The sequence below is a fragment of the Corticium candelabrum genome, chromosome 15, assembly GCF_963422355.1.
Source record: "Corticium candelabrum chromosome 15, ooCorCand1.1, whole genome shotgun sequence".
Taxonomy (NCBI): Eukaryota; Metazoa; Porifera; class Homoscleromorpha; order Homosclerophorida; family Plakinidae; genus Corticium; species Corticium candelabrum.
In genome coordinates, this window is record NC_085099.1 from 6,034,551 (window position 1) to 6,046,743 (window position 12,193).

Below are 12,193 nucleotides of genomic sequence, written 5' to 3' on the forward strand. Positions count from 1 at the left end.
GTTGAGAGAAAAACGCAAAATGACAAAATATGGTCAACAGCAGTCTATAGCAGGATCTGATACAACATGTATTCCACTGGTTTTTGAACACTTTGGCTTTTGGGGCCCTATGGCTGAAGACTATCTCGATAAGATCTCAAAAATTTCAAAAGATGCAAATGGAAAGAGCAGCGAAACAGACTTTAGAGATAGATGGAGAAAGCAACTACCTGTAGTTGTACAGTCTTACAACTCTCGTGTGATTTTTAAAAAGTTGTCAAAGTTGTCTAAGTGCAATTTTGATGACTTTCTATATGATAAAGACGTTCAACATTTTATTCATTGACTATTATTGTTATGCATATGCAAAGTTAGCGATTGTTATTAGTAGAGTAAGAGTTCAAATATAACAATCTGTCTGTCTGTCTGCCAATCACATTTATTTGAACATTTATATATATATATATATATATATATATATATATATATATATATATAGTTATTAGTTCCTTCAAGTTTAGTTTTGACTTTAGTTTACTAGCAAACACCGATATATAACTCTAAAAACTCTAAGAGCAGCTACATGTATACTACATGCAAAGCTCTTAGTGCCAGCTAGTGCTGAGTGGCATGTCTGTTTGTCTGATTGTCTGTTTGTCTGTCATATATATGATAAATTACAATTTAGATTATACGATGGCTATTACAAACCTCTACAAAGTACAATTGTTCACTACTAAAGTGACTTTTATCATTATCTACTCCGAAGCCACAAGGCCTGGAAACTTCTAAAAACTACTCATAACATATATTTTGAAGTCCTTCTAATTTCTATATACCGTATTTGCCCATAATAACACCCTGGGCGTATAGAATAGATATCTTTTTTCTGAGCGTATACTAGGGCATGGGCGTTGTATTGGGTCCCAGACGTATACATGGTCGCAAAATGCTGTCATTTGGCCAGTCATCATCTAAAAACTTGAAGACAGAAATACCACAAATGCTTGCAATTATCCATTTGCAAGATCAAACTTACTGGTATCCATACAGCATCAGCATACACGCAGAAACTAAACACTACACACGCAAACCGGAGTGGTTGGCCTGAAGTCCTTCAAAAGCATCAGGATCGGTAATTGCAACGAAGATATGAGTCTAGCGGTAAGCACTTTTACTCAGCACTGACACCAGCTTATTAAACAAATGCAGAGGGAAACGAGTGTTCTGCAGGCTCCATTTTGTTGTGTCTGTGCATGCGTATTCTGGGCTTAGACTTGGGCATGGGCATTTTTTGGAGTTGAAAGTTCTGACCTGTTGCACATGGGCGTATATACAAGCATGGGCATTACTACGGGCAGTTACAGTATCACTTTCATGTTGAACAGTCAGACATTCTTTCTAGTATGTTTCGAAGTGTGAGCTGTTGTTGTTTATACACTCGTGTGTAGACCTTGGAGAGAGCTGATGTAAGTATTTTCTGCCTGTTGCCCCCAACGTCCAAAAGTTCAAAGGCTAAAGGCACTAAACCTGACTGCATCTTCACCCGGGAGACGTTCATTACTGTAATTCTCTGCTTATGTTTGTTCTTTTCTGTCTGTCTGTCTGTCTGTTGTCTGTCGTTTTCATATATATGATAAATCACAATTTTGAGTGCATGCATGATGGCTATTAAAAATGTCTACAGTTTTTCATTAATGTCCAAGCTACTTTCATCATTATCTACTCCAAGGCTACAGGGCCTGGAAACTTGTGAAAACTACTCATTACATATATTTTGAAGTCTTATTTTCTTATATATCACTCTTGAGTTACATTTCTGTAGTTGAACAGACAGACATTCTCTTCACTATGTTTTAAAGTTTGTCTGTTTGTCTGTTTGTCTGTCTGTCTGTCTGTCTGTCTGTCAATACATATATTTTCAAAGAACAACACTACTACATTCTAGTCTGGCCAAAAATCTGTCTGTCTGTCTGTCTGTCTGTCTGTTTGTTTACCTGTCATTCAAGGCCAAGTCCATTAGTTAATCTATGACTTTGTTATTTGCAAGGACTGGTTTGCTTTTACAAATTCTTAGCGTATGTACAAGTAGAGTCTATAAGAGATTAAAGTATCTGCCTTTCTGTCTGTCTGTTTCCGGATGTCATGGCCACTGCATTGCTTTGCATTCCGGAACATTTTGTCTCTTGAAGACGTGGTCTAGCTGTTGTCCTTGAGAGAGTTCAAGTTGGTGCTTGAATGGTCTTAGGAGGAAGCTGTCATCATTGTCGCTTTCTTGAACTTTGTTGAAGTTTCCCGTCAAACATTGCGCCTGGTGTCCGTTCTTTATGGTGTCTTGGAGCAATGGAGCTGCTAGTCCCCCAGTATGCGACCTGGCCAATTTGGAATTGGATGAATGAAGCTTTCAACATTGAGCCCTTCTTCTTGACTCAGATCCTGGACTCATGTCTTTGGCGGACTCCCTTTTGTGTTGCGTTGTAGCTAATGTATGGGAGTGTGAGGATGTGTGCATGGCGTGTGCAAGGAAGATGGATTAGATTTACTGTTTGCTTTGTTTCTTTGTGGTAGTAGTAACTGGTAGTCTAGCGATAAGACTCGTGAGTTTAGTAGTTTTCTGTGCCACAGCTTTGTGCTGTGTTGGTAGGAGCTACAGTTACGCCCGTTTGCTTGTTAGTTGTTGCGGCTATATGGAAGAATAAACCACCGTCTGTCTGTCGGCCTGTCATATATTTCAAACTTGAGCTATTATATGATAGCAATAGATGCTAATTTTGTATGTCCTTGAAGTCCACGTAGATCAACTACTACATCGCCTCAATAGAATAGTCTGTCTGTCTTGTCTATCTGTCTTATTTGTCTGTTTGTTTGTTGTTTGTCAGTCTACCTGTTTGTCTGTTTGTTTGTTTGTCTGTGTCTACATCTTTATTATTATTGATAAATTTACAATTATTTTGTTTTAGCGGTTCCTCTTTCAAGTCCCGCTGGTGTCTATCTATTAGCTATTGACTACTGCTCAAAACTGGGAGGTTTTGCTTTTATATTGAATAACGGACGAGGAGGCTTGCTCATTAGTACAACATCTGGATTTGATCCTAAGGTCAGTATGTTTTCTTCCATGTGATGGTTGTGTTATTGCTACTCATCGTGTATGATGTGATATTAGCATGTCAAAGGCATCTGGGCACATGGAGTGACTAATGCTGTTTGTCTCGCGGTTAACCAACGATATGGTTTGGTTGCATTTGGATGTGAAAAGCAAGTGATACGCAATATGCATGAGCTTATTCATACTTGAGTGAAAAAGAAAGACAGACAGACAGAGAGGCAGACAAAGCTTGGACGTTACTGAGCAATTTTAGAGGTTTGTAGTAGCTATCATGTACTGTAAGTTGTGATTTATCAAATATATAAGACAGACAGACGGACAGATATTATTATGTATTTGAAAAGCTTAAAGGAGTGCTTCACCTTTCTGGAGGAGGACTCCGCCCTCGACGCTAAAAGTTTCTGGTCACGCATCAAGTTGGGAAGTTTGGCGCTATCTCAGAGCAAACATGATAGCGAGCATTATGCTAAGATTAGAAAACAAAAACCTACAAAGCGGTTTTCCGTAAGAAACTCCAATAAGTGTAGGTTTTATTTTACCGCTTTGTGTAGACTTTGACATTTGCTTAGGTGAAAGTAAAAACGTGCTTTCATATCACTGACTCACCTTCAATCAATGGCGAAAAGCACACATGCGGCGATGGTTCGGCTGTCGAATGAAGGCACTTTGTGTCGTGTGATTATGTGCGGTGATGCACATTTCCACGTATTTTTCACATTGTGCAAGCCCTTTTGTTCTGTAGTATGGCCTCCATTTGTGGAAAGAAACCTGGAGAAAGTGTGAAAGACTGAGCGATTGCAAGTCGTTCAAGACGATCGTGTGGAGTCTACACCGTACGTAACGACTGAGTTGCTTATGAACTGTAACTTGTTCTCTTTCACTTTAGAGTCACCTGAAGCATCTAGACCCATCTCGTGTGTGCTCTAGTAGTTGGCCTCTGAAAGCAAGACCAAAACAATGCACTGCGCAACACAGCAAGCGTTCGGTTTGCAGCCCAAGGCCTTAGTGTACGTTAACGTCTACTGCACATGTGTCAATCGGTGAAGTGTTCCTTTAAGCCTGGTTACAATATAGCACTGATGTTGTGCTGAGCATCAACTTCAAAGACCACCTCGACGGAGGTGGCATCCTTTGATGTTGACACTGATGCTGACACTGGAGTTGGATTCATTTCTATTTCAGCATCTTTCAGCGGCAGTGTTATAAACCAGGCCTGACTGCCAACAACAATTGCTAACTTTATACAAAAGTAAAAGACAGACAGACAGAAACGTGGACAGATAGACTAACAGATGGATGGATGGACAGACAGACAGACAGACAGACAGACAGACAGACAAACAGATAGTCAGGTACTACTTTATTCTCATATAGACTCTGCTTGTACATATGCTAGGAATTTTTTAAATGCAAACCAGTCCTGCAAACAACAAAGTCATAGATTAAGTAATGGACTTGTCTCTGAATGTCAAAGTCAAATAATCTATCTAAATCACCATGGTTAGGTGACAATTTTGAAAGTTTTCGAGGACAACTTTGGCATTGCATCTTTGTAGAATTGTAGAGAGTCTTTTTTCTCCAATACGTCAGTCACAAACATTGAGTCATTAAAATTGGCTTCTGGATTTACTGACTGTTGCGACAAATGTTGCAAAAATCTCTGACTTTGTGCCCCACCTCCAAAATCACAAGAGGAACACAACTTGATATATACAGTCTTGGAACAAGCTCTTCTAAATATTTTCCTGCTTCTTTTCTTCTCTTGTAGCGGCAGCATGATCATTTTTCCTGCTAGCCCTCATAATATGGCCTAACTCCATGGATGAAGAAGTGAAATATAAGGGTTCAAATTCCATTTGGATCAAACATTATAATGTCTGGATGGTTTTCAGTATTGATGTATTGATGTCGTGGTCCTATTTGATAGGGAAGGTGAAGTTCAGACAGGCACTCACTCCACCCATTCAAGACTACATGATTGTGAGATCACACATGTCTACCCCATATTTACAAGTTAAAAGATGGTATTTGTATTCATCCAAGTCATGACCACAATCACACTTTGTAACTCAATTGGCGAAAGGTAGAGCTACTCCGAACCTCAAGTAAGACACTAAACAAAATCCGATTGATTTTAAAACCTGCATAGCAGAAGTGGGGATGACAGCCAGTCATGAACCAACCCCTCGTTCTTGCAGAGATCTCAACCACAGACCTTGAAATAAGGATTTCAAATTGATCGGCCACTTGGTCAGAGCCATAGCCGCCATTTTGAAGCGACCCCATTGCAGCCGCCATTTCGAAAATTGAATGATTAATTACATAACCCTTCTTTGAGTCTGATGCATTTTATGACTCATAAGTGTTTGTGTGATGTGATTTGTGTCTCCTAAGCTGGATATGTTTATGCTGAACAGTGATTTCATAAATATTTTATAATAGTATACATGGCCCGTCCTTCATTCGGGCAAGATACTGTAGTGTAAAGCTAAAATTTTAGGTGTGTGGACACGTCACGTGCAATCTTTGTTGCAAGGTCCCGGATGTGCTGAATGAATTTGAATCTTGCTCTTCGCGCTTGTTTCGATAGAAATTGACACACTTGCCGAGACAGTGTAGTTCTTGCTGCAGAAAACGTGTAGGTTGGATTTGGTGCAAATGCAATCAGAAATTTGGAGAGAAACGAAAGCGCTAGAAGAGTAAGTTTCGTCGGTAAGAGATATTCGATTGCTCGAAGCTTTGCGAAGGACGACGATGCATGCAGTCTACACAGGACTGGTGTGGGCGTGTGTTCAAATGAACTGGAAAGTGTAGCGTTTGCGTCATCGAGAAATTTTACACCGGGGTTGATCCCTCGAGAGGGGACCCGGTGCATATTTTTTAAATTTTTTTACGCAAACCTTTCCCTGTGCGTGCCGAGTGTGCGTGCTGATTTCGGTTGCGAACAGACAAAAGACGTGGCGTATCGCGAACACACACACACACACACACACACACACACACACACACACACACACACACACACACACAGGCAGTTTGAGCTTTTGTATATTAGATTAATTAATTAGCTTAGGTATAGCTATATATCTGTATTTAGAGTATGCCTATATCAGAAGCCTAATTGTGCGAATGTCCTGTAATGCGTATGTACTAACGGTAGTCTGTCATGGTCATTTGTGGACAGTCTCACTGGCTGTACAGTGAATAATATTTAGGCAATGACACTATCTTTATGGGGTTGGGGAGAGACCTCTTCAACACTCATTTACAACATGGCAACACATGGCAGAAAATGATTTGGAATCCATATTCCAAACCTATTCAGAAACAACAGCTATCCTGTGATGTGCAACTGTATTCAGTACAGACCTGATTCCTGGCATGGGACAACGTTGGGGTAGACGCTATGGATGTTGCATGCAATCCCAGATGCCACATGCTGGAATATTTCCATAATCTGGTTGTAGCCAGACACTCATTCTGAAAAATCTTTACTATGGATCGCCTCATCATCGTTTAGGCTCTGGCCTTGTTGAGAACTTGCAAACTGCATACAATCTTTATGTTTATCTAAATTGCTATACCACATCTACAATATCCTTATTCTGTGTAAAAAGATCTGCCAACTGCTAATGTACACAACAACAAAAAACGATAAGGACTGAGGCCACTCACAGGGTAAATAGCACACCTACTGCAGCCACAGCTTCATTAGCACGTCCTTGTCAATGCCAACAGACAGTACATGTGCCTCTGGCCACTACATGGTGAACATTCTGGTGAGTGTCCTGTTTTACTGTTAGGAATGACAGAGTAGAACGTACATGTAGAGGGTGTTAGCGTTGTGAAAGAGCACCCTCACTGTGATGGGTTTTGCTGTGGGTAACTATCAATTATCATGTCAAATGGCCTTGCAATCTTCTCATTGGTTGGTCAAAGGCGTTGTTTGGTTGGCCATTGGCTGATGGTCAGCTGCTATTTCATGCTCTGCAACCATTTAAGCCTTTCTATCAGACTGTGCTTGTATAATAATATCAGTAGCGTTATCACTGACAATCTTGGTGGACACTCGATGCTGTAATTTCTTTGGATATAAGATAAAGTCATCAACAGACAGTGTTTTATTCTTCCATAAATGCATGGGCATATCTGTGGCCCCTGCCATCACATACAGATGTGGTGCAGAAACTAACAATGAACCACTAGATACTATCTAATCACTACATATACTATTTCTAATGTTAACATTTCTTCTACGATAACTATGTAAACAAGTCAGTTTCTGTCCAGTTAGATTTGTCCCGCTTTCACCATATTGCATATGAGCATCCGGTGACAATCCTGCAGAGTTTATGTAGAAGGAAAAGAAACAACTTTTGTGAGTGTTGTAACTTGGTAAACTTTTCTATTGATTATAAGCTTGGGATGTTTAGAAGACCTCTCGAACCAACTTCAATGGTATGTAATTTGTCCACAAACCCAAATTCAATATTTGTTTACAAAGTGGGCATAACGATCTTGTCTCCGTCTGGCGGGATCTGCTAAATTTTCCTTAAACGGAAGTGTTAATTCGAATATAACAATCTTTTGTGTGTTTTGGACCAAGCAACTATGTCTGGTTGTGCTGTGATGTCTCATATATCAGATGGTAATGAATATACCCATCCAGGTAAATCAGCAGTAATCTGCCAACTATCAGCTAGATTCCTTTCAATATACTCGACTAGAGCTGCTAGAACAGAATTGTGACACCATGTGTATCGATTGGTCTTTAGTGAAACAGAACAATTGTTTAACTCGTGCATCAGACCAGACTACATGTGTATCTTTAAGTTTATTTTCATGTGGTAAGAACTTTATTGTAATCTTTGAACTTCTTAGCTTGCTGCTGATGGCTACTGTAGTTATCATTGTTCATAATATATGTATTTGACAGAGAGACAGACAGAGATGAAGTGATAGACATAAACACGTAACCATTACATGTTGGTTTTATTATTGACCTATGTATAGTGGTGATGTTTTACTCTACACACTGGATGATCTAACTGGCAGTCTGCTCCACTCTCACTCTATGGCTCTTTCTTCGCAACAATATCCTGGTTTGATTTATTTTGATTTTCAATTCCAGTGGTCCGTCAAGTAGCATGTCATGTGCTTAGATGCTGCTGTACGTTCAGGTCCCGTTCATTGCATGTCGTGGACTCCAGATGGATCAGCTATGATGGCTTCTTGGTGTCGGGGTGGATTCTCTCTTTGGTCGACATTTGGGGCTTTATTTTTCTGCTCACTGCATGGAGACTATGGGTGAGGCAATCAACGTGTTGTGCATTGTGTACTGAGCAATGAGTCAGCTGATGTGTCATTGTAGGATATCAATTGATTCTATTGATTTTTCTCAATCTCTTGTTATAAAATCAATGGTAAGTATATTGCATTGTTAATCAATAGAACAATCAAAAGAGCTGTGTGTGTGTGTGTGTGTGTGTGTGTGTGTGTGTGTGTGTGTGTGTGTGTGTGTGTGTGTGTGCATATTTGTTTGTTTTTTTGTATGTGTGCTTGCGTGTGTGCATGTGTGCATGCGTGCATGTGTGTGTGAGTGCATGAGTGCGTGCACATCACGTGTGTGTTTACCTGCATGATACTCTTTGTCCTTGTCTATTTACATTATCTTTAGGCATGGGGTGCAGAAGGCTATCATCTACTGCTTGTATCCGAAACGTCATTTGAAGACCAACAAGGGAATGCCAGTCGAGGTGCTACATCTTCTCCTATTTGTAGTCATTACTTTTTCAATCGATTTTTGTGTACAAGGAGACATTGTTGTTCTGCAGTTTGCAAAGACAGCACTTATGAATAATCCAACTACAGTGAGTCTCTACATGAAGACGATTAGTTGCATTGTTTTTTACATTTTTACATTTGATAGACAAATCATGAGCATGTGCTGCTACAGGCAGAAGATCGATTGTATCTTCATACGGCTGATAGTTTGGCTTATAAGCAGGGAGATAGTCTGTCTGTTGCTGACAGTAGGCAATGGCAGATTGTTCAGGTTTGTTATGTGTTTGTGTTGACATTGTGTAGTGCATGTTGTTGTATTGGTCTGATTGTAGATACCACTTGGTTACCTAACTGCTAACTGGCCAATCAAGGTATTTGTATTGTGTGTATATGCTTGCATATTGGTTCATACATTGTCGTTATTCTGTGCATGTATGTTTGTCTGTCTATATATTTGTCTATTTGTACATGTTTCTGTCTGTTTATGTGTTAATTAGTTCATCTGTTTTTCTATTTTTCTGTTTGTGTTTTTCATTTGTGTTGTTTGCTTGTTACAAAGGCATGGAGAATGAATGATTGACATTAGCTTCTCAAATGTAAGTTATTAAATGTAGTAAATTTTAAATATATTAATTATTGCTGTGTATAACAACAATAACTACTTCCAAGAAGGCATCACATCACGTTTTATGACTGTTTCTGATTTTTGGCTGTTTGTTTGTCTGTCTGTTTTCTGTCTCTGTTTGTCTGTTTATTTATTTGGTTGTTTGTTTTTGTCTGTTAGTTTGGTGGTTTGTTTGTCTGTCTATTTTGTTGTCTGTTTGTCTATCAGTTTGTCCTTAATCGTATTGCATTGACATTGACTATTCAATTCCGATTACTTGGCATGTGATTTTACATACGTTGTATTCAGTTGTATTATATCTGCTTTCTGTTCCTTCTTGAGTCTTATTACTCTTTAATAGCTTCTATTTACATGGCTTAATTATATGTTTCTGCTTTGCAACAGTATGCAGCTATTGATGTGAATGGTCGTTACGTGGCTGTGAGCAGCAAGAGAGGCATGGCACATTGCAATGTTTCAACAAAGAAATGGAAATTGTTTGGGAACGAGAGCCAAGTAAACTCGTTGACATGTGATTATGAAACACATTGAAGTATATGTAGATTGCTTGCACAGGAGAAGGCGATGACATGCAGAGGAGGAATAGTGTGGTGGAAAGATATCATTATTATTGGCTGTCATAATTATGAAGACAGCAGCGAGGAAGTAATAGCTTGTGTTTAACTTACATGTGTGTGCACAGTGTCGTGGTCAACATCATGCATGTTTGGTATTAAGTAGTATGCAGACATACATAGAATATATATATAAATACATAAATACTAAAGTAACTGTAAATTAAAGTAAGTAATTTAAAATAATATTTGTATATTTATTAATTAATAAGTAATGTATACAGAAAAGGTCAGCTATAATAGGGTTGTTGCTCATAAAGAAATCTATTCTTAGAACAAATGATAAATAAGCTATGTAAAATAGTAAATATAAATACTCTAACGAAAAGAAACTGACTGATAACTACAAGTGATAATCAATAGACAAGAAGCCTTGTTGACTGTTTTAGATAAATTATTGATTGTAAATAGAAGACATAATTAAGTAGTTATGTAATTGTTTAATTACATAAATAGTTTCTGTAATCAAGAATAAGGCAGATGTGACTGTAAGCTCATGGCTGTATAAGCCCAGATGTCATCATTAAGCCCATGGGCTTGCATGATAGTGTTCATGTTATGCTATTTAACAGTGAACCATGCCGCATAGGGCACAATGGTGTCGCACCAGTATAACTGACACCTGTCAACAGAGAACTCTTTGGCAGTTGCGGTGACGTTTTTGTCCAGTTCTTGTAAATGAGACCACACGTCATTTGTAACTCCAACGTATAGCTTCAGAGTACTAGGAATAACTAGCCTAGGTGCTGCTGTGCGTGCTTATCAGATTTTGTTTATTAGCCCTGGGCTTACAGTTGAGTAAGTTCTCCAAATACAGCATTTAGAAAACAGTGACTTTTTCAATTATGACCTCATGTCCTTAAATGAGGGTATTATGGTGTTCATTAATTAATTATAAATTTTACGATTTTTTATCTCTATATAACTTAAGTAATTATTTATCGTAGAATATATTTATAATATTTATAATTATTATTTCACTATTGTCAGGACAGTCACATTGAACTTGAGTTTTGTCACAGTTTTAGCATCTTTGTATTATAGGTCCGTATGTACAGTCGATCAAGTCGTCTTGATGACAACTTCATGTCACATTTGATCAAACTCTCGTCACCAGTTGCAATAGTCAACGTCTTTCGAGATTTCTTACTTGTTTTGACATCAGATCGGCGGCTTTTTATGTATGGAATGGATCGTCAACCAGGACTGCAAGTGTCTGGTTCAGCTCCTGTGGTGATTTTGGCTAAGCTACAAGAGATATCAATAGGACAGTACATTCCCCATATTTCATCTCTTATTTCTCTTGAGTTGTCTGCTTTAAGGACAGAAGCAGGTGGGTATACATGTTTTACACACACACACACACACACACACACACACACACACACACACACACACACACACACACACACACACACACACACACACACACACACACACACACACACACACACACACACACACACACACACACACACACACACACACACACACACACACACACACACACACACACACACACACACACACACACCTGGAACCTGGAATTTTGCCATACCCACTATGTGCTTCGGCATCACAGAAGAACTTTTCACTAGGAAGTGCAGTCCTCTGCTTGTGACAGGTCAATATTCAATGATACCAGGTCTTGTTGTATGGTATCGACCCATCAGTTTTTGGAACATTCTGAGTGCGTTTCATATTGTGTAACTTGCTTCTCAGCAACAACTTTTGTGGACGAGAGATGTTCATCCGTTCTAGTGACCAAACCACTGTAATGTTTGATGTTGAATTTTGACGTTCAATTGGTTCTTCCTTGGCAGATTTCAAAGTTGATGGTATTTCTTATCTTGTTTAGTCTTGTTACACCCAAGATAGAGCTAATACAGCGCATCTGAAGAGTGGTCAGTCTTCGAATATCTACTTGGGTGATTGCCCAAGTCTCACAACCATGTAATAAAACTGACATCACTAGTGATCTAAAGACTTGCAGTTTTGTGTTCTTGCTAAATTCTTGGTTTGTGAAAACTGTACGTTTTCAAGAACAAAATGTCCTGCTAGCTTTCTGAATATGTTCAACAACCT

The 12,193-nt window shown here is 38.9% G+C and overlaps 1 protein-coding gene across 2 annotated transcripts in view; it reads left to right on the plus strand.

Annotated features, from left to right (window-relative positions):
* Positions 1–12,193, plus strand: part of LOC134191207 (guanine nucleotide exchange factor subunit RIC1-like) — a 37,160-nt gene that overhangs the window by 12,999 nt on the left and 11,968 nt on the right. Inside the window, exons 6-17 of one of the 2 annotated variants that reach the window (XM_062659798.1) lie at positions 2,940–3,076; positions 3,143–3,234; positions 8,099–8,187; positions 8,248–8,392; positions 8,457–8,508; positions 8,763–8,841; positions 8,900–8,955; positions 9,015–9,140; positions 9,202–9,240; positions 9,879–9,989; positions 10,050–10,139; positions 11,153–11,441. In XM_062659798.1, the coding sequence (XP_062515782.1) occupies positions 2,940–3,076; positions 3,143–3,234; positions 8,099–8,187; positions 8,248–8,392; positions 8,457–8,508; positions 8,763–8,841; positions 8,900–8,955; positions 9,015–9,140; positions 9,202–9,240; positions 9,879–9,989; positions 10,050–10,139; positions 11,153–11,441 (1,305 nt within the window). Of the gene's footprint in view, positions 1–2,939; positions 3,077–3,142; positions 3,235–7,467; positions 8,188–8,247; positions 8,393–8,456; positions 8,509–8,762; positions 8,842–8,899; positions 8,956–9,014; positions 9,141–9,201; positions 9,241–9,878; positions 9,990–10,049; positions 10,140–11,152; positions 11,442–12,193 lie in introns of those variants that run through there. The other variant, XM_062659797.1, reaches the window with a different exon arrangement.